This window comes from Phalacrocorax carbo, chromosome 4, assembly GCF_963921805.1.
Source record: "Phalacrocorax carbo chromosome 4, bPhaCar2.1, whole genome shotgun sequence".
Lineage (NCBI taxonomy): Eukaryota > Metazoa > Chordata > Aves > Suliformes > Phalacrocoracidae > Phalacrocorax > Phalacrocorax carbo.
The window spans coordinates 84,308,366-84,330,524 of NC_087516.1; the positions used below are offsets into that span (position 1 = coordinate 84,308,366).

Below are 22,159 nucleotides of genomic sequence, written 5' to 3' on the forward strand. Positions count from 1 at the left end.
TGGTCTTGTCACAGCTACTTTATCGAAACCAAGTTAGTGTAATTGCAGTCATTGTCAGTTTGCTTCTACAAGTGTTTTTAGAAAGGAACGCGCCCTTTACAAGCAGTGTATGCTGACTGCATTACTTCATGCCACCGTATCGCAGTATTTAGAAGCTTAATATCATGCAAGAGTTGCAGATTTAAGGAAGGTAAAAAAAACCGAACTCCTGCCCTCTAGCAGAGATCTGCGTGGATAAATAATATATTTCTCTGTGCTTTTCCTGATTATTTAAAAAAAAAAAAGAAAAGCGGGCAGGGTGTGGAGAGACAATCTTTTTTGTTTGTTTGTTTGCACTACAGAGTTCATATTTATGTTGGTGAAAATCTTTATACGATACACAATAGTGATTTTATTTTCTAAATATCCTGAAGGCACCCGTGCTTACAGAGAGCAGCTGGAAGTCTGGTTTGTGAGTCAGTAAGCCTTCAGGAGAAAGCCTGAGGGTCGCTTTTCAGCCTCACCTACCTCGAGACAGGGCAGCTTGCTTAATGCCAGCAGGGGGTATGCCAAGTAGGAATAACGTGTTAAGTTGTAAAATACTGTGAATGTTAAAAAGCATGCCATGTCCTTTTTGACGTGTTTTTCCCTGTCATCCAACATACGCTTCTCTCTCTTCCTCCATGAAATAAATATATGACTTTGTTTTTCTCCACTTCAGTTTTGTTTTCAATCTCTTCCCAGTTTTCTTGGTTTCTGAATTTCCTTAATTCCCCCGCCTCCTTTTCCCCTCTCCCTCACAGATGCTTACGGAGAGCTCACAAAATTGGACATTCCTCTGGGAAGCCTCGTAACAATTCCTGGTGTCTGGGTTTTCCATGGAAACGAGAATCTCTCGCGGTCAAATCCCATCGCGTGCTTCCTGATGCCGGGCTGCGGTGGGAGAGCGGCAGTGACACAGCTCTCGCCCAGGGGTGCCATGGTGTCATTTCGGCAGCGTCGGAGCTGCCCCCTCTGGTTCCAGAGCTTGCTGCTCGGGTCGCGGTGGCCGCTCGTTGCAACTCTCGGAGCTTTTCACTTTCCCTTTAATCCCAGGCTTAACGGTTGAGTGGCAGGGAGTTCCCGTGCTTTTCCAAGTGAGCCCAGTGGGGCTTGTTCAGTGCAATCTGAGTCTCACAGCCCCAGTAAATTATTCTGGTGCTTTTCCCAGGGCTGAAGCATGAGACCAATTTAAGGAAATAATGTAATACACTGCAATAGCAAAGATACCATACATCTGCACGTGATGACAAGTTAACTGCAGGTACTCTATGGGTCCCACAGGTTATTTTTATTATGTCTCTGAAAACGACCACAAGCTAGGAAAGGGACTTAATTCCCTTCACTGATAGGGCATTTTTGGAGGGTATGTTTTTCCTCTGCTATGAGTTTTAAATAGGCTCTCCCCCCTCCTGCTGGCCCCCTTTCTTGATTAATGCCTGGAGAGTATGGATTTAGAATGACATTCCAGGCTGATCTAGTAACAAGGTTTGGATGTGAAAGCTGTGCATGTCGAGCCAAGCTGGAGTCCTCGCTATGCCAGAAATGCATTGTTTCAGCACTCAGTCTGGGCAGTGCACCTGCACCTACGCGCCGGAGCTGCCACCGAGGAAACCTTCCTGCGACCCTGCTTCTCGTTACATCCCCGGATCAAAATGTTCTCTGTAAGGACACGGTATCTGGCCAGCTCCCTCTCCTGCGCTGGCACACCCTGAGGTTTGTGGGATGCTGATACCATGCTCTCAGAGACGTTCGTATAGCTCAGATAAACATTTGGTAATATGGATTTATGGCCTTCTGTGCACAGGCAGATCACACATGTTGTCATCACGTGGAAAGTATTTCCTGAAGAACAGCAGGGGAAAGGGTAGGAGAAGCATGGGCTAGCATTGAAGGTGGGGAAGGAAGGGCAATTCTTCTGTTCTTAATGCTCTTTGGAGTTAACGGTACCGTTTAAAACACTTAGTAGAATTAGTGAGGTAAGGAGAGATGGTTTGGGGTTTTTTGGGTTTGGTTTTGTCTTGTTTTTTGGTGGAACATTCAAATTATTTCTCACATCGTATAATTCCACATAAATCATATAATGTTACAAAATATAATCCCAACCTTTTCAGCCCAAAACTGATACAGAAGTCAGACCATTTGACACTTTTAATGGAAAAGGCACAGTTGACCCCTCGCATCTGCTAAAACAGATAAGGAAATAGAAAACATTTCAATAATGGAAGCTGTATTATTTGTTTCAATAATGCTGCCCTGAACACCAAAGCAGGGATGAAGAATGGGAGTGGTAGTTCTGATCTATGAATTCCTGTATGGCTCATGACCTACAGGTCAACGAGGAAGAGACGCAGTCTCCATGTGAGAGCGTGATGTTTGTCTCGCTGATGTTGCTTCAGATGACCCTGTGCACATGGATGGGAAAGGACGGCGAGGGCGATTCGGTGGAGGCTGTTTGCTGTGAAAGCTCCTTCCCTCGCCTGCAGGGCAGAGGACAGTGACAGCCCCTGGCTGCCAAGCATGCCGGCAGCAGGGATGTGGTGAAAGCTCGGAGCTGTTACAGGCTGTGATTTGCCAGGGTGTCTGCAGTTCTTCCAGAGCATATTTGCATACGTTCAACAGATGAGTGTTGATAGGCTTCCTCTTTTAATTCTACGGTAATTTTCCACTCTGTTCACGTCTGCACTTAAACACTGATGCATGCCTGAAAATGCCTTCTAAGGTATGTTTCTTGCAAAATTATAGCTTTACATAAAATACTGAACGATAACACAAATTAGGTTGTGTTCTGTACCTGTGAAATTCTGTCTTGAAGATGACAGGTGACAGATATTAAACGTATAGAAGGTGGGGGTTGTGGTAGTGTATAGGTCTAGTTGGATGCATAGGAACTGCAAAGTTTTCTCAACTTTTGGTGGAGAATATCACTTTTTCGTACTGCTGGACATGTGTTGTGGTTTAAGCCCAGCCAGCAACTGTGTGCCACGCAGCCGCTCGCTCACTGCCTCCTCGTGGGGTGGGGGGAGAATCCGAAGGGTAGAAGTGAGAAAACTCATGGGCTGAGATAAAACAGTTTAATAATTGAAATATAATAAGATAGTAATAGAAAATACAAAGCAAACTATGCACGATGCAGTTGCTCGCCACCCACCAGTCGATGCCCAGCCAGTTCCTGAGCAGCGGGCCCCCAGCCGGCTTTCCCCCATTTATATAGGGAGCGTGACGTCTCCTGGTGTGGAATATCCCTTTGGCCAGTGTGGGTCAGCTCTCCTGGCTGTGCCCCCTCCCAGCTCCTTCTGCTGGGACATCTCCAGCCTTCTCGCTTGGTAATGCACGGGAAGCTTAGAAGTCCTTGATTTAGTGTAAGCACTCCTTAGCCACGACTAAACCATCAGTGTGTTGTCAGCAGTACTCTCCTCCTAAATCCGGAACACAGCCCTGTACCAGTTACTAGGGAGAAAATTAACTCTACCCCAGCCAAAACCCAGACAATGTGGCAATATTCGGTTCTATATATGACACATACCTCGTATTTCCAGTACCTTAAAGCATTCAACTGCATTAAGCAGATGTGGACAAACAATGATTACATCAGTTATAAATTATAATCTTTTGAGTGGGATTCTCAAATATTAGGGAGGGGAACGACTCATCTGTGTTACTTAATTTAAAACTGCTAGAAAGTTATTAATCTGCTACAAGTCAAATTTTCCCATTGTTAAACGGTTGTGCTATTCCAGTGTTTTGGGAAGAGATGAATATTCATTCTTTTCTTGTGTACACCTGACATATGCTGTCTTCAAAGACAGATGTTTCTCGCTTTTTTGTAATTCTTTTTTTTTTAAGTTCTGGTCTCTGTCCATCGGAGTTTGTAACATTGCTGTCTGTGCTGCCTTGTACGTGGATGTTCTCCATCGTTGTCGCATTTTTGCATTTCCCCCTGTCGCTTGATAACGATTGTTGCATTTTCTTGCAGTCTTACAACTGTCATTACCTACCCGTTAGGTAAAATCAGAATAATCTTACTGTAGCTCTCAAGGAACTTTATGGATATATTCTTTTGCAAAGTATGTGAAAGAATTTGCTATCTCTGTTTTTACAGTGAGAAATGCTACGCGTGCTTAAATGAGAGTTGTTCTTAAATTGCTCCTAAATGAGAGCTAACTTCCCGGGATTTGCAAATGATCATTCTGAATATCCTTCATTCAAAAAGAAGCAGTAGCTTTGGCCTGAAAGGGAGTTTTTCCATTCACCTCTCTGGAAAGGGGTTTTCCTCGTGTGTAATGTGCAGATGTGTAAAAGGCACGTGAGGTTGTTCTCACTGGAGCTTTGTCCTGGACGTGACTGAGATCGCGGCTATTGAATTTTTTTCTTTTCTGTCTCTACAATCGCAATCTTCCTCACACGTTAAAGCATCTCCGATGATGCACAGGAGATGGGATCCACGCCCATTCTCTGAATACTACAAAATCCACGCTTTTCTTTAGAGTATTTCTTAAAACCTGTGAAAGTGATAAACATGGGGCAAAAGTTCGAAACAACAGTTACTTTCTACTATCAAACTGATGAGGGCACTGAATCAGTTTCCAGGAAGCCTTCATCTGCACTTCAGGCTTTATAGGACATCGACTTTTCCTAATTACTGTGTTAATATTTTCCCTAATGATTATTCAGTGGGTTTTTTTCCTTGCTATGGTTCGTATAAGTTAAAACCGTTGGCTTGATACTCCCCACTTAAAATGCTTTCATGTGGAACTACCACTAAAAGTAATATTTTAACCTGTGAAAATCAGCTATATCTTAGTGAACAACTGGGATCGTTCTTTCTGTATTGTTTCCCATCTCTGGCTTTTGACCATTGCACTTGCATCTGAATTTTGTCAAACCTGGGTTTTGCTATGAGCCCTGATGTTTGCCGCTGAGCAGCGTCTCAGCCAGATGCCTCAGACCCCATTTGCCATAGCTGTAGCATCAGTGAGATTCTCGGGCTTTATTTCCCGTACCTACCAGTTAGATTGCTTTGGCTGTATTCCTGAGCGTTCGTTACCATCTATGCCAATGATCGCCCTTTTATTTTTTAACAAACGCTGCTAAACCTTTCTGTTTCAAGTAACTGTAAACATCCCAGCAGTACGTGAAAGACTATAGGGAAAGAACTTTTCATCATCTTTTGAAATCATGACAGACCTTCACGTGGAGCACAGCAGCTTTGGGAGGATCTCCCCCTTGATTCCAGCGGGGCTAAACTTCGGGCTTCAACAGGGCCCACACTGGTGGTATCAGACTTGGTGGGTTTCGAAGCAGATCACAACATCTATTTGTTTTATGTTGTTTGTGATAATCTTCTCTTTTACTGGGAGACGTTGGGAATTGTCAAGCTTCCAAAGTGATGCTCTGTCAGAGAGTTAGTGAAATTAGGAAGCGTAAAATTCTGAAAGTCAGCAAAGTCACACAGGGAAGTCCAATTAAAACTGTAGGATTGGGGCATCTCAGCCATAGTGCCACTGTTCCTCTTTTTGGATAGGGTCTTTTAAGTCATTTCACATTTCCTGTGTTATGATACACTCGATACTACATCTTCATACGTTTTGGTGAACATAAATGCAGAAAGTGCATATAAGCGCACCCCTGTTGCGGCCTGAGGGTAGTAAGCAGAACAGGTTGGTTGATGTAAGCTAGAAAAAAAATTGATTCTAAGTTGTAGCTTTCTGGAGGTTGTTGCAATTGTTCTTTATCTACAGAATGCACTAATGTCCTCTTTACATCTGCAGATTGCAGGCAGACGGGGAGAGTGATTTTCTTAAAAACTGTATTGCTGATTCGGCTTGTTCAACAGGTTTGTCCTTTATAGGGCTACAGATTATGCAGTTATCGAAACTGCCGTGTTAAGTGTGCACCCTCTGGATAGCTGATTCTTCAAATCTTACAGAAAGGTGTAACAATCACGTTGTCAGCTGTTTATCTGAATGGTGTATTTTGGAACAGTTGCAGTAACTACAGCCCTAGAAGTCCTACATGTCAGTTTATCCTGTTTTGAACAGACTCCATCATTCTGTGTAAGGCTATGTACTTCCTTTGTTTGCTTCCTGAGGTTCAAATAACCTCAGGTGGTTTGGAGCTCGTGTGAGCAACTATTAGCACGGCCAACTCACTCCCTTCGTGACACTTTATTGGCATCCTCCCTCTGTCACATCGGATCTGTGATCCGTGTCCTCACCTGCAAGACCCAGCAAATGCTTTCAAACTGCTTGCCCTGTCTCCTCACATAGTCAGCACCCCTTCAACCACGTGAAGTTCTCCTTCAACTTCCGTCTCTCTCTCCTGCCTTTCCTACTGTCTCCTGTTCACATGTACAACCTCGTCCTGTTCATACAGGCTCTTCCCGGAATGGCATCTCTGACCCAAGCATGTGCAGAGCTTTCAGCGCACTGCGTAGTCCTGCTGTATTCAGTGTGTTTCACGTAGTTTTAGGAACTGGGGCCTCCATCCTTTCTATCCCTCCAGATTTCTAAGGTGTTCTGGTTACAGACTGTTTCTCTTTCTAACGTGCAAGTAGATGACAGAGTTTGACTATCTAGTTATAGCTGATCGTCTCATGTGCATAAGCTCTGCAGTCAGAGAACAAGCTATGAATCTGTCGTAGAGGAGAGAGAAGGAATGTGAATACTCTGTATGCCATGTTGCTTCGTTACTATCACAGCTCTGCTGCCTGGTTTGGATTGAAATAGAGAAGTTGCCTGCCTGATGCGCTGTCATCCCTTTGCTCCGTAGCTAAATGTGAGTTTAAATTAGATATGTTGGTCTCCCAGATTGATTTGAAAGCATAAAAAAAACCCCAATCTGTTTTCAGTAATTGTGTTGAGTTGAGCCATTCAAGCTCTATGTTGCTGTGCGGCACAACGGTAGTTGGAAAGTGTGTGCTAATGGATTGTATCAAATTTTTAGCAGCAAAGAGAATAGGCACTGCCTTTTCCTGTACCAAACATTCAACTCTAAGAAACTAATGGATCATACCAAGGCCGGTGTTTGCAAGATGTGGTGCCTGAAGTTAAATCTACTGTTCTTTAAGTAACTAAGTAAGTTGCTTTTTAAGATGTTACTTTTACACTACTAGCTAGTAGTAATTCTCCCCAGACTTAGCAGTCTCGTGGGCGCTCTGGTCCTGCCAAATCCTAGCAAAACACATCTTTTTCTTAACTAGTATTGACAAGCTGGAAACTGCAAAGCCCATTTTCCAGCAATTTTTACACCCTGAACCCAGGGTTTGTAATCAAGAGGTTTTCTAAGGATGTGTTTTACAACAGCCCTTAGGATCTAGTAAGCTTAAGAGTGACTCTACCAAAGATCTTTTTCCTCAAGACAGGGTAGTCCTTTCCTGAAAAGCTGACCTTTTGGCCACTAGAAAGGGAAGTTACATCACTGGAGATGGAAACTCCTGATGCATTCTCATTTCTTGTATTTGTGTGTATTTAAAAGCTGAGGTCACTGTGATACAGATAAAATCCCGAGTGTATTGCAGAAAGGAGGCGGGGAGGCGCGAGTGGGATGGAGGGAGTTGTGGAGCAGTATTTTGAAAATGTGCCTGAATATTTAAAATTTGTCTTCCGAATAGTTGTATAGTTGATGAAGTTTGATGGATATGAGACTTGTTATGCAAAAGCTTGCAGAAAACAGCAAGGCAGGCCAGTGCCGCGCCTCCGCAGTGCCTGATGTGGCATCCAGCAATTTCACAGTCTTGTAGACTAAGGTGCGAGGGAAACTGAGCTCTTCTCAGGGACTGAGATATTCCTTGTACTGTTTTCCAGATCCAGTGGGAAAGATATATCTAAATGTCCCCAGGCCGCTTGGAAATTGGAGCCTTGGTCATTCAGCAGACCGGTTGCTCTGAGGAGTCCCTCAGTGCCCAAGCCATTCAGATTTCAAAGGATTTGCATTAGTGAGGTCTGGGAAGGAGGAAAGAATCCTTTCCAAGCCTTGAAGGTTGGCTGTCTCCCCTGGATTTACCTCACACCACTAAAGTAAAATACTGGGAAAAAGAAATGTTCATCTTTCATAAAAGTATTATTTTTCATCAGTTCAGCTGCTAATTAGAAGTTTTAGCACATGGTTTTATAGATTAATTCTTTCTGGGCTCGACTCTTTGCCTAAGGAGATTACAGCTGGAAAGGAAGACGACCCTTCGAAAGAAACCACAGGAAGAAAGACAGAGAGGTACATGCATACATGAAGCATGCTTTTAATACATGCCTTCAGAAAAATCCATCATTTCATCTTAGATGCTTAATCCAACTTTGATCAAGACGCTGATTTATTCACGGATGTTAACCCTGCTTCCTTCAGAAGGGAGGACGTCGGAGAGGCTGGCCCACCTCCACAAATACGCCTATCCAAATCTATAGGCAGCAATGCTTTGACATTTCCTTTACCGGCTCCCCTACCTGTCTGGCTGCCATTTAGTTCCTCCAGGTCTTCCTGCTCATCGTGCCTTATTATGACTCTGATCCAACAAAGCACCTAAGCGTTGTTTTGAGTGCAGCTTTGGCACACGTCTGAAGGTCATGTTTTTAAAGGTGTTAAAGGTGTACTCAGGTGCCCCGGGAGGGATTTTGAAAAACCAGTGGAAGCTCCCTGCAATGCATCCCGCCTACTACGAGAAACCGTCAGGCTTTGCAAATCTCTCTTGGCACATACCTGCATCTTTGGCACCTGAGGCAATTAGTTGAATGGTAGCGCAAGGCTGCAATTGTTCATCATGCTGTTTTTCGTTAATGGAAGATGAAAGCTAATAAGTGAACCTATGTGACAACCAGACAGACAGATGCTGTCCTGTGATGCCTTTCTTAATTTCTAGGTCGGCCTTTGCTAGAAATTCCCCTCAGATAATCAGGTAATAAATCTTTCCCTAAGATTCGATTCTCCTCTGAGGAAGGCTCAGTGATCTTTTCTCCCGTCTCTGTGCTGATCATTATATACTCCCTTGTCTGCCGTGGTGAGGAACTCGTTTCGGTAAAACAGTAGTGAAAGACTTGTGGTCCCCTGTTCTCCAGAGGCTGTTGTTCAGAACCTTAGCTGGCCACATCGCTTGGTGTGGAACAGGGACGTACGTGTGTGCGTGCTTTTGTAAATGGCGCTCGCTTTATTTGGTTGGTTTGGTTTTGTTTTAACACTCGAGGCCTGGGTAGGAGGGAAACTTTGACTGAGGTTTTTATTTTTATAGGGTGGATTTTTTTGGCTCCCGTCTGAAGACGCTTTGAGAAGGCGTATTAGGAAAAAAATTACTCGATTGGCTGACTGCTATCGCAGTCACCGTGTACTGGTACACAGAAGAACAGGGGCTCTGGTTTTGTTCATTGATCTATCGGCTATGTGCAACTTCCAGCAGGCCTTCAGTGATTATTAATTGCATGATATGTATAAACTATTCATCCTGTTGTTCCTTCAGCAATTACATGCCTCTCTCTTTATCTTCTTTGTTGTAGCTTCAAGGTAAAAGTTCTTGTTGGCCGTAAATCCTAATGTGTTGGGTGGTTTTATTCTTTAAAGATGGAGAGACCTCATAAGATAATACATTTGAGTGATTACTGCACAACTTCTGGAGCCTGACAGTAGTTTCATAATTTCTTGGGATTGGGCCGATAACCCTGAGGACTTGAATTTATTTTCCTTTTATTGCTTTTACTTCTTCTCTTTTTCTTATTAATCTTAGCCTTCATCCTGAAATGCAAAAGGTGTACCCAGCTGAAGTTCAAACAACGCTGGGAGCGCTGAGCAGATTACACAAAAAACATCTTGTCTACGAGAAACATTTCTAAACGCTCCGGCGCTGACGCTGTCTGCTAACACCCCCTGAAAGCAAAAGCGGATGGATCTCCTAGTTGGAGCTCTTAGACTATGGCCTGCACTGAAACGTTTTTCTGTTTCTTTATCTGTTTTAGCAGATGTGAGAGGTCAATAGCACGTTTTTCATTAAAAGTGTCAAATGTGCATTGCAGAAGGGATGGCCCAAGCTCGGCTCAGGTGCCGGCGGGTGGGGCGTGACATCTGGGCCGCCCAGCCTGCAGCCACCCGCGCCTTCCTGCGGGCCCCGGGCACAGCCCGGCGGCGACGGGGCGTTGCACGCCACGACGCAGGGCGGGTAAAAGCCCACTCGGCAGTGGTTAAGAAAACGACGTCAGCTGGTTTGTGGGACACCAGTCGCGATTCTCTGTCTGGCAGTGCCTGGGCTTCCAGGATACACAACTCTCAGAAGCGGGAGCGCGTTTAAGAGTTGGAGCGACACAGGTAACGGTTTCACTTTCGCCTTGTGTTTTCTGTCTGATACAAGACTCATTTTGTTGTGTAACTATTTGCACAGAAGCACATAGCAGTGTACAGCAGGGGCAAATCAGTTCTGTAAACTCCAGTGTATGGCAGCAGTCCTATGTCTGGAGATACAGTATAAATATATGCAGCAAGAGCTGTCATAGAAAGTTCTGCTAGAGTTTGAGGAAACGGCTCAATTTCCAAGTGCTGAAACCAGCTGAATTACACGGGTCATCCCAGACAGGCAGTAACAAAGTCTCTCCGTGATGATGTTCTGCAGAAGCATTTTGCAGGTTATACTAAGTATTTTTTTAAAATGGGTAGCGATTCTCTTTGTTTAATCTCCCATTTGTAGTTCTCGGTCCAAACTCAGTGAAGGAAAGGAAATCTTTTGCACTCAGAGGTACATTCAGTCAACGATATGCAGCGTCGTGTCAATGATGGTACATTGTTAAAATCTGTGCCTTGCTGTCCTGGAAGCCAAGGTAGGTAGTGTCCTTTCTTTCCCTGCTTATTTTTTAAATACTTCTTTCTACTTGTTAAGGACCCACAGAGAACCGTTCTGCCCAGAAGTGGGGAGAGTTTGGAAAGAAGGAAGAATCCTAAATGTTGTAAATTAAAAGGGAAGCGTAATGTAGCAGTTAAAGGTTTGTTTTAATTACATCCTCCTGAGGCAGCAAACTTCAGGCACGCACCTAGATTATGAGGACTGAAATATGTGGCCTGATGGAAGTCCTTGGGCTTTGATTGAAGGTGAAGCGCAATGGCTTGTGAGGTAACAGGATGATGGGCGTATCATGTGTTCTTTGTGTTACGCTTATTTGAAGTCATCTTTGATAGATAATTCATGACCAGAAGAAAACTTATCTGATGAGTTAAGCTCTGTGCAACAAATCATTCAACAGCTCTGTGCATGTACGTGTGAAGCAGAGGAAGAAAATCTAACCATTTTAGATGCTGTTAGACCAACAAGATGAGCTATACAGCAGCTGTTAATGGGGATAGGCAGGAGAGGTGTGCACTGGCAGCAGTTGAGAACATGGATAGGACTGTGTTTTTCAATATAAGAATGACTATTTTATACGAAGATTAGAGGGTTTTATTATTCTGTCAAGAAAGAGGCTGAAAACCAGAATCGCAGGATGATAGCATCTTTTGGCTGTGGGAATTCCAACTCTCTTGTGTAACAGAATTGCTTTCTAAGGCCTCTTTTTGTTGCTGCTGTTCTGACTGAGAAATATGCCGAGCCGTGATAAACTCAAAATGCACCATTTAGTTACTGCGTCAGCAAGAGCTGCGTGCAGTAGGAAAGCGTCGGACATAGAGCATCCTTGAGGCACTTCTAGCCTACATCATAGGGCTCATCTGTTTGTGTTATACTCTTGTCCACTCTAGCTGTACGTTTCCCAGGCACTGTGGGTTTATAGTTCAGTGAAGCTCGTTGCTGGTGTACTGCTCCCATTAGCCACCTTGCGTTTATCTTCACCCCCTTTCAGCGCATTGCCCTTCATGGTATGCCCGGGAACTCATAAGAGCTGACGTAGAGGCTTGCTGAGCAGGCATACAGTTTTACATCAGGTCAATGGAAGCTGCACGCGCTCATCATTTTTGCATATCGTACTGCTTTTTCCTCCTTGATGTAGGGAAAAATGGGCAATCCTAGAGGCAGATCCCAGGCAGGAGGTGAAGCAGCCATGTGGCTTGTGGGGGTTATCAGGAGGAGAGGGTAAGATCAAAGGGTTCCAGTGCCGAGGGGAGCTCTGCAAGCCTTCTGGTCTCAGAGTGGCTCCAGCTTGCCGGTGATGATGTTATATGAAAGCAGGCCTAAAGCCAGTCCCTGCGCCCCACTGGACACTCCCCTGCACTCACCGTGCGTGGCATTCATCGTCGGTCTTCGTGGCAGGGTCTCTCGTGCAGGGGGCTTGGCTGTCTGCCAGTCCTCGCAGCGCTGGTCCTCTGGTGCCAGGTCAGGATCTCAGCCCTTCCACAGAGTGTTGAGTTTTTCACCCTTTAGCTGTGAAATCACAAGTGAACGGCAATCAGCATGGATGTGCTCCTTTCAGAGCTCTTCTTGCCAAGCGTCACCTATGTTTTTTTTTTTAAAAAAAAGGGAAAGGAAGGGAAAAGGGAAAAAAATACATGCTGCTTAACCATAGAAAATAGGAGGTGTCAACAGCTCAGGGAGGAATTTTCAAACTCTTGATATTCATAAGCTTCATCACCATGGAGTAGCTGTAGTCCCAATGACGAGCAGTGATATGTTAGTTCCTGTCCTGTGCTTGCTGAACGTACTGGGTGAGCATCAGCCCTTTTGCAGCCAGTGGCGGCTTTGCTGCTATTCTCTCCTGAGCTGAATTTCAGGGTTCCTACGGTCGCTTGGGAGAGATGCAAAGGAAAGGCTGCGTTCGGGAACCGCAGAGAGGAGGGTTTGGTGCTGGCTGCCGAGTGCTGCTGCAGGAGCTGTCCAGATTTGAGCAAGAGGGCGAAGCTGCGTCTCTGCTAGGTTCAGCCATGTCCAGTGCGAGCTGGCACAGCGGTCTTCTGTAGAACTGCCTTGCAGCCACGAAACGTCGTTGCTGACCCGGTGCCGATGGGGCCGTTTCCCAAGTTCAGTAATGAAATGCAGTGTGCCACGTATTAGCTAAATGGCAACGGCAAGGCCAAAACAGTCTTAAAGATGATTTCTGTCTGGAGTGCTAACATCCTGTCACCGTGCCAGTTCTGAGCAGGGAAGCTTGGCCACGGATTAGAGGCAGAGATCCCCATTACTCCCTGTGCCAGGAGGATAAAGAGGACGTGTCAGACACTCGCTATCTACTGTGGTGACTCCTGCTTTGTAACTGCACCTGCAGCAGGCGGTACTGTGCTTTTCCACTGCCTCTAGGAAACGCAGGCATGAATCGGTCATATGGGCCACATGCTCATTCCTACCAATTTTGTACAAGAGTTCGCTGGAGTTACTCCTGATCTACAACCAGTTTGCAAGATAATGAGCCAATTGAGTTCAGCTAAATGCTACAGGGTTTTAATTCAATAGTGACAATATAGCACAGGTAAGCAGGGAAAAACATCACCAAAATGGGTACTGCGCACAATAGCTGTGGACAAATCGAACTGCCTTGGTTTTCCAAAGCACCGCAACGTCTTACCCTACCCTGGCAGTCATTCGATCAACGCAATTATTTCAGTCAAAGCTGCTTCACGATGAAAAAGCACAACTCAGCATTTTAAAATTTCTTAGGTGGAAAAAGTAGCTTGTTCTTGTTTAACCAGAGGTCTGTGACATGCATCTTATTATGAAACAGCGGTTGGCGTGGAGTCAGTCACGTGTGCTGTATTACATCGTGTCACGTCCCGCCGAGGCATTGACCTCGTTTGCACCAGGAGGCTGTGGAAGGACTGATGGGCCAAATCCCATCCAAGTATGTTGCTACTTTGTCGTATTTGGCAAGTGCATGCAGAATGCCAGCTTCCCCCCATTAGAATGATTACCAGTGCGCTCCTACCGGAGGGCAGAAAGAAAGAGAATGCCAGGATAAAGAAACTGGTGCTTCTTTTTATTCCCGGTTCTCGTCTCCTTTGTTGTGCTGCATCCCCCTATCTCCCTTGTCTGCACCCTTCTGCCGCTGCCCAGCTAAAGCAAGCTGGTCTGTAAATTACCAGGAGGTGGTCTGAAGCCAGATAGTTTGCATCACAAATTCACAGAACCACAAACTGAAGAAGGCTGTTGAGCCGTCATTGTTTATAATTAGTTTTTGACTGAAGTCCCAGTCTGCTATAGGGAATGGTTTTATCTTTGTGTATGTGTGGGTGGGAAGAGAAAAGCAGAGAACTGAATCAAGGAACCAATCCTTATCCGGAGGGGAAGAAAGAATAGGGTTAGTATAATCTAACCCCATGGGATCAAAGGTGGGGCCAACACAGACATAAACACCTTTACACTGTGTTCTGTCTCCCTGATTTTGCTGATCTAAATAGTAAATAGTAAGTTGGGACAACAAAGCCCTTACCCTGCAGATGCACACCTTCTTTTCTCTTGGTCAGACGGTGATGGGCAACCCTCAGTTCGTTCGGCGTCTGAGGCGCTCTCTGTTCTGTCCAGCCCCAATGCACTGTGGCATTTCAACCCCTGGAACAAGCTGTGTAAGTTTTTCCGTCACAGCTCGTTTCCCACTGCGGAATAAGGGAAAAAGGGGGACAATCACACACTGAGGCATCAAAATCCAGTTTGTAATCTTGCCAAGGATTTGCCTCTAGGAAAACGATTCTTCAGCTCCCTGAATGTGAACAGCCACAGGACTCCAACCAAAGCACCCATCTCCTGGCTGGAGCTGGCAGCTGGGACCCTTCGCCGCGCTGCCGTCAGCCCACGTGTCCCAGGGGAAGATCTCCAACATTTTTTGTGCCCTGGTTCCCCCAGCCACTGCAATAAAGCCTGCCTTACATCTCACAAGAATGTCAAGCGGTTTAATGTGTGTTTACAAAAGGACCCAGAGATTTTTGGATTAAAGACATTCTATAAGCACCATGTGTTTTGATGTGCTGCCATCTTGGTACCCGAAGGATAACTTTAAGGGTACAAAAACCTCTATTCAGACTCCTGTGTTCTGGGAGGGCACCTGCCTGCCTGCAGAACGAAAATCTGCTCAGACCAGAATTAGCTGATGAATGGGAAAAAAACCCCGCCTCACATACTTTAGTCTGTATTCTCAAAGTCAGGGTGCTACTTGTTATATACCCCTGCACGAACAAGTCAATTTCTAAAACAAAACAAAAAACATAGAAACAAAGAAACAAACAAACAAAATTTTGAAAAAACCCAAGGTGTATTCTTCCTGCAGCTGGACTATGGGCACCGCTAAGTCTCTCATACTCCACGTACTCAAGTGCCGCGCTGGAAATAGCTACATTTGTTCCAAAACACATGGTAATCAAACAAAATAATAGAAAAAAACGTATGCTGAATTTTTTTTCATTGGCCACGTTCTAGGTCATGTTCATCTGTTAGCATGTTTTCATCTCAGGGTAATTTAAATATTTAAAGCCACATGGGATTCTGCTAACAGAAATCAGTTTGATTAGATTGGGATTATAGTAACTCCTAAAAAGCACTTACTGCTGAAGTTTAGTTTACTATTTATTGTAGAGAAAGCAGCACAGATGAGATGGGATTCCCTAGGTCGTGATTTCCAGCCCCGTCTCTTGCAGCAGCCTCGTGGCAGAATACACTGATGACAGTGAGCAGGTTTCACCTTAACAGTAACTGGCAGGGGAGAGGTGGCTCCAGAGGAGCCTTCTCCAACCCCTTGCTCCTCTGATCAAAATGTTCTTCTGACCTCCTGCCTCTTCAGGCAGTAAAAGGAGCGTTAGTAGTATTTTCTGCTAGCATGTGTTACTTTGCCCTCCCAGTACCACTGTCCTCTAGCTGGAGCAGCCCTTCTCCTCCTACCTGCCGAAGGTGGGTGTGAGGCTTCCTCTAATCTCTTGATGTTGTCAGTTTTCCGTGAAGAACATGAATAAAGGTATGCAGGGGAAATGTCCTTCTGTGGCCAGACATCTAGGCTTCGTTAAAGCCGTCGCCGTCGCGCTGTCTGCGCTGGTCTTTGTTTTAGAGCACATGGGAATGCCAAGAAGCTCGGGGCTTGTATGGGGGGGCAGGCAGCTGGAGAGTTGCGCAGGCCACTGCCCCGTTCTCGTAGCCCTCGCTGCAGGCTTCAGAGAGATTCGCTTTGTTTTGCCGGTGGACTTGGGATTTATGCCTGACATCTGAGCACATGATGGGAACTTATCTGTCACGGAGTGAAAGAGTCCATAACAAAACTGTTTGCACCAGACATTGATTTCCCAGCAGAAAGGCTGTCTGAGCTCTGATCTTGTCTTCGCTGGCTTAAATGGGGAAGTATCGGAGAAGTGGGTTTGGAAACTTGGCAAAATGCAGGAAGTTATTATCCGACAGCTAATTGACAATTTCTGCCTTCAGATGTGTAATTTCTTTTTAATGAATGTGGGGAAGTCTTTGCAGAGAGACACATTTTCCCCCGCCCCGTGATAATGTAGAGCAATCCCTTCCTAATCTGGTAGTGGTTTTCTAGCAGAAACAATCTCTATTTGTGCAATTGGATTCATTAACCAGGTTGTGTCCTGGGAGAGAGGGAAAAGCTGTAAGAACGAAATATGGTAACCGAGTAGAGAGTTAAAGGATCTGTGTATTTAATTTGTATATGAGTTTGTGCATATTCTTATTCTTAGATTTAAAGTGTGAATGAAAAAATCTTCCATTTCCCACTTAATGTGGGTACTCAGGAACATTAAATAATCTTATAGATGACAGATTAACGTGACCAATTAGCATATCAAAGCAAAACAGTTATTACTACTAGGCTAAATGAATTGTGTCCACCCACCTTCCGCCCATTTTCTGTAGGCATCTAAGCATTCAGCTGCCCAGAGTTCCAGAGGGCAGCTTCTACTCGCACTCACTCGCTTGCTCAAGGACATAACTTTGTGCTGAGCACACCATTTTACGTTATCTGGCTATAATCCAGGGCTGTCGACTTCAGCGGCAAATCACCCGCCGACTTCCGTGATGCCGGGACGAACTCTGTAGGGGCATTGTAAATTCATCTCCTAGTCATTACACATTGCTCCGCTCCTGCCAGAGGTGTTCAGGCTATAAAAAGGTTTGGTATATGTAACAGCGAGGCCTGTCGTTTTGCCCTCTTTCAAACTGAGAAAGAAACCAAGGCACTCTGAAAACCAGAACCGTGTATCTGGCTGGAATGGAGCATCTTTGCAGAAGGCAGGAAAATGAAAAGGTGTTCTCTACGTTTCTTGAATCCTCCTTAGACACAGAGTGATTTCCTGACTTCCTTCCATCTCCTCCGTCCTTTGCAAAAGATACGCTCATCTGATCAGCAGCAGAAATGCAGTGTGCCACTTCAGGGATCAAAGGAGTGTCCCAGAGAGGTGCGCACGGCAGCGCCACGGCGTTGTCCAATTTGTAGGTACATCTGAGCTGAGAAGATATCTAAACAAATCCGAACAATGAGCGTGCCAATGACAGACTGCTCGTTGGCCCCGTGGCAAGTACAAGGGCCACAAGGCCTGAGGTCAGGTGATAAACAGTTTGAGAAGTCCGAAAGCAGAAATGTAAGAAGACTCGGGAAATTCCAGCACCTCTGACCTGAGAGAAAGGCAGATGAACTGCTGAAACCCTCCTGTGTCCATTTGGTATTTGACGTGGCCGACTGATTCCTTTTGACTTTTGTTCGGCGCCAGACGTTTTGGAAACTCGCGAGCGCAGTCAGCCTGATTGAGCGGTTTGCTCCAGGACTAATCCCAGGCTGACACATACAGATCTCTGGGGAGCTGGGATTTTCCTTGGGGAGCTGGAGTTCAGCCCATGAGGAGCCTTGCAAAAACTCCTTACTACCAGAATTATATTAAAAACAAGAGAAGGGAAAGCAGTAAGGTAGCAAGAGACTCCCAGTGAGATCCTAGGGGGAAACCATCAGTTCCCACATCTGGTCTGCAGAGCTGTGGTGGTCCAGGAAGCACTTTCAGGTGGTTTCCAGAGCTGTTTCTGTCACAGTAGTAGTTCTCAAGCGCTACCACTTCCCACTAGTTATAACCCAGGCTCCAAGTCTTTTAGTAACACTAGTGCTGAGTGAATGAGGAGGCAGCAAGGGGCCTCAGTTACGGTTTGCCAGAGATCAGATACGTAGGGCCGCACTTGGACAGGTTTTCAAATATTTAGTAGACTTCTGCTCCTTGGTGAATCTGTCTGGCTTTCAGAGGGGCCGTTGTGGAATCAGGAACTACTCAGCATGAATGAGGAGGTCAGAATCTGCCCTTTAAGCTGGAAGAATGACATCCATTAAAAGTACAGCATTTCTGTTTCCCATTTTCACAGCTTTTACAACTGGGATAGAAATGTCAGCACTTCAAATTCCAGCCCAAATTACGAAGTGATTGCAGAAAACGCCTGTGGACTACTCTTCAAGAACAGAAGTGATAGGAAGATAATAAATGTGGATCCCAAGGTAAATGTCTCTTCCCCCACCCTGCCCCACCCCACCCCGCCCAATATTCTAAGCTTTCTTTATGCAATGGAGTTTGACTGCTAAACTCTTGAGTCCGATGGCAAATAGTGTCTTTATCAATACACACCTAATATTTCAGGCTTACTCAGACGTGCTGTTCTCCTTGTTAACACAGCTGCTCTGGTCCGTGTCAGGGTAAAGTTAGCCTACCTCGTGTATGACTGAGTGTGTCTAAGCCTTTCCCTTGTGATGACAAAAATCAGAAGTTGAACTAACTGATAAAACCAAAAGGTTTCGGACGCAGGGTTTCTCTTATACCCTGCCCGTGATCCTTCCAACCAGAATGAGAAACTAATGCCATTCCTGCCAGGATAAGCTGCAGGCTGAGGCTATGTCATATTGACTGAATTGCTGAGAAGTGCTAAGGAGAGGGAGGCATGGCGGAGGGAACGGGCTGAGGAGGAAAGTGGAGCTGACTGGGAGATGAGAAGACTGAAGTATGGGAGAGTATAAGCAGGTATCTCTGGTGTGGAAAGACACTGCGTTTTACTCAGAGGACGACACATGCGCCTCTAGCTAAAAGGAAAAATTGCTAAAATATTGGCAACACATCCTGGGGCTGGTGGTCCCTGTATCTATCTCCTCTTAAAAATCAAGTCTCTATTGCGAGACATGCCTGCAGGTGGATAAAAATAAATATTGGATAAAATTAAATAAATATTAGGCTACTTTGACACAAAAAGCTGCAATTTGCACGAACTGTAGTACCCCAAATCCTAGCAGTGCCTTCTGAACACAAACAAGTCCAAAAAGCAGAATCAGTTCCTGCATCCTGAAGTGTGGGCCATCCTCTACCCCAGCACTTTTGCAGTGGTGAACCAAAACTGGCAGAATTCCCTTCCCAACCACACACAGTCCTTATTCTTCCTCCTTTATACAAAAGATTGCAGAAGTCGTGAGGAAAGCGGCCCTGTTAAGGTCATTTAGTTCTCGTTGCAGATTGAGATTGTCACTGGTGTAAGGGTCAAACGTGGATTTTAAACCCTGTCCCTCACAAAAGCGAAATTTGACACTAGGTGCATCTTCTTGGGGAGAGGTGTCTTTCTCCAGCACGGAGTAAATGGTTCAGAATGATTTGCAACTGCATAAAAGAAAGGATACTTGTGCCTCGGTACCACTATAAACTGGGCGAAGGTTGTGGACTCTGTGTCTGATTGACAGCATAGATGTATGCTTTGCTTTCACCTAAAAATGGCTCTGATTCTATTATTGCTGAAGTTGATTGGTCTCTACTGTTTATTTACATAGCAGTTGGATCCAAACAAAGCCAATGCTCGAGTCATACCCAGACGTCCCATTTTCGGCTGTAGTTGAAAGCTGGATTAAATTGCCGTGGGTATTTTAACTTTCATGTTGGAAGTTGAATGGCTAATAACGTTATAGACAGCTTCCCTCTGTAAGAAACCGACTGTGTTCCTCTGATGCCAGCTGCGCTTTTTTAAACTTTACAACTGAAGTACCTAGAATTTAGATTGGATGTGACAAACACACCCAGGCTTTGGTGACTCTCAAAACCAACATGAACTAAGCTGGGCAATAATTTGTTTGGGTTTCTGCTGAACTGATCTAGGATGATGGTTTCTTTGATGTGCTTCCCCTGAAAGATGGTCGCATATGAATAGTAACAGTACCAAATATCAAATTATGTGCATTTCAAAATAAGTGCATTGGTTTGTTAGAAATTCAAAAATGCATACCTAAAAATGTGTTTGGTTGCATTGAAAGTGGGCCACCAATCCAACTTCCTGCAGCTGCAGAACATCTGTAACAAATAACGAGCTCTTTAGTGTCTATGTGAAAGATCCTTGCGTGCCAGGAGCCACTTTAAGAAGCGTTTGTGCTTGTGCCCTGTGTCTCCCCACAGGTTGCAGGGCACAGCGCTGTGAGTCCCCATGACATCCATCTGGCTTTGGCTTTTCTGTAACACTCACTGATGGAGAACGAGATTTTGAGGAGTGCTTGCTACGGGCCAAACTGAAATTGGCACGAGTTCTCTCTCACAGGGTTCAGCTTGAACAGACTTAGTGCCAGCTGCCTGATCTTTGCAAGCGGGCCTTCTCCTTGACCAGTCGATGGTCCACTTGTTGCTAATTGTATTGAGCTAAAAGAGCTCTATCGCTGTCTTTGCACCTGCTAAAAGCGTTGCAGGAGGAACGAACAGCCTGGTGCCGGGACACGGATCTTCGCTAAGAAATCGCCGCCCTCAGAGCTAGTTGCATCTATGTAACAAGGGAAGAAGAAGAAAACTCACTACATTAAAATCCCTGTGTTTTCCCTCTCCTGACTGGGTCTCTGTCGTCTTTTGTGTTTCAGGCCTACCCAGGAGACAACACAACACGGACGCCTGTTAAAACCGATCTCTATCTCCATGTTGTTATCTATGACCATATCATCAGAAGAGGGACCTGAGGTCCATCTATGTGGCTCTTCTCGCAATTATTTGTCATCGGGAAGAAAAATAAACAGTTGAAAGATCTTTGTCTTGCGTTCAGGGGTAGGAAGCGGGATTTTTATACTGGTTTAGAGCTGGTTTGTGCTTTGCTCCTTGAGGAAAGTGGAAGGAAGATTCCATAGTGGCTGTACAGTCCATGTATCTGGGCCCCTTGTTTGGCTTGTGTGAAGTCCGTGGGGTATGTCAGTCGCAAAAGCACCTAAAGGGAAGACAGAAGGTTTGGACCCAACTTTTCCCACTACTCCTAAGGCAGCAGGGCAGATGGGACACAGGTGCTGAATTCTTTCCTGGGGTAAAGCAACGAAACTACTGTCCCATAGTTCCCCAGCAACAGGATGTTTTAAATTCTTCCTGGGAGACTCTTTTTTTTAGGTAGGCCTGGACTTCTGTTGAGCAGCTAACACCATGTAACACGGACCAAGCCATTCACAGGGTAGCAGGGAGAAGTGGTACCAAGTTGACTGGTAATTGTAGAGCGATCTGCAGCATTTTGATGGCATTAGTGGTTCCTTGAAAGCCGCCTCTTATCCGTTCCTGCTCGTGCTGCTGTTCTAGTACCGACTTGCCAGAAGTTCGGGCAGCAACGCAATGGCCCAAGGGACTCTTTTCCATTCCCAGGGCAACTGGAGAAGTTGCCCGTGCTTACGTGACCCAGCTGGCATAACCACCAACGTAGCTGTCTCCTTGCTGGAGAAGTGGAAAATGGCATAAAGGTAAGCAGCGGGGAGGCCTAGCAGGAAACAAAAGCAATAATTACAGATAAAAGAAAAAGGATGTGGAGGCGAAGGCAGAGGAAACAAAGGCAGAAGGTGGCTGAAGAAAATCCCCCGGACCTTATTCTTTAGGGGACTGGATTATTTTAATGATATTCTCTGGCCTCAGTACTGTGCATTTCTGAAAAGGACAAGCGAGGCAACTCAGACAAGAAGAAAAGATGGTAGCAGCGCTGCTGGGCTTACCGTAGGGTGGGGTTTATCTGCCAGCCTCATCGCGAGCACGTTCCCTTTGGAAAAGGCTGAGCGCCTCGGTCTGAGCAGTTGGCGCATTAAAGATCCCTTTACTGCAAGGAGAGGGAGTGTTCCAACAATTACAAAGTGAAAGTTGTTACTTCAAAGCTTCAGTAATTTGGGAGAGACTTAGAAGCCTTGTTTCCTCTCCCGTAAAACCTTCCATGTTATGAAGTTCTGCCATGTCTGAAATACCACAAAACCTTTTACTGTAAGACCTTGCTTTTATAGAGCGCGCTTGGCCCGTAGCCCCCTGACGCTGTGGCAGCTGGGGGTGA

At 45.3% G+C, this 22,159-nt stretch overlaps 1 protein-coding gene across 4 annotated transcripts in view; it reads left to right on the forward strand.

The window, feature by feature from the left end:
* Nucleotides 1–21,592, forward strand: part of CFAP299 (cilia and flagella associated protein 299) — a 214,341-nt gene extending 192,749 nt beyond the window's left edge. For 2 of the 4 annotated variants that reach the window (XM_064450770.1, XM_064450768.1), the window contains exons 5-6: nucleotides 18,233–18,362; nucleotides 20,736–21,592. In XM_064450770.1, coding sequence (XP_064306840.1) covers nucleotides 18,233–18,362; nucleotides 20,736–20,831 — 226 coding nt within the window. In that variant the 3' untranslated portion in view covers nucleotides 20,832–21,592. Of the gene's footprint in view, nucleotides 1–7,823; nucleotides 8,915–18,232; nucleotides 18,363–20,735 lie in introns of those variants that run through there. The other 2 variants (XR_010372857.1, XM_064450769.1) reach the window with 2 other exon arrangements.
* Nucleotides 21,593–22,159: the final 567 nt, after the last annotated feature.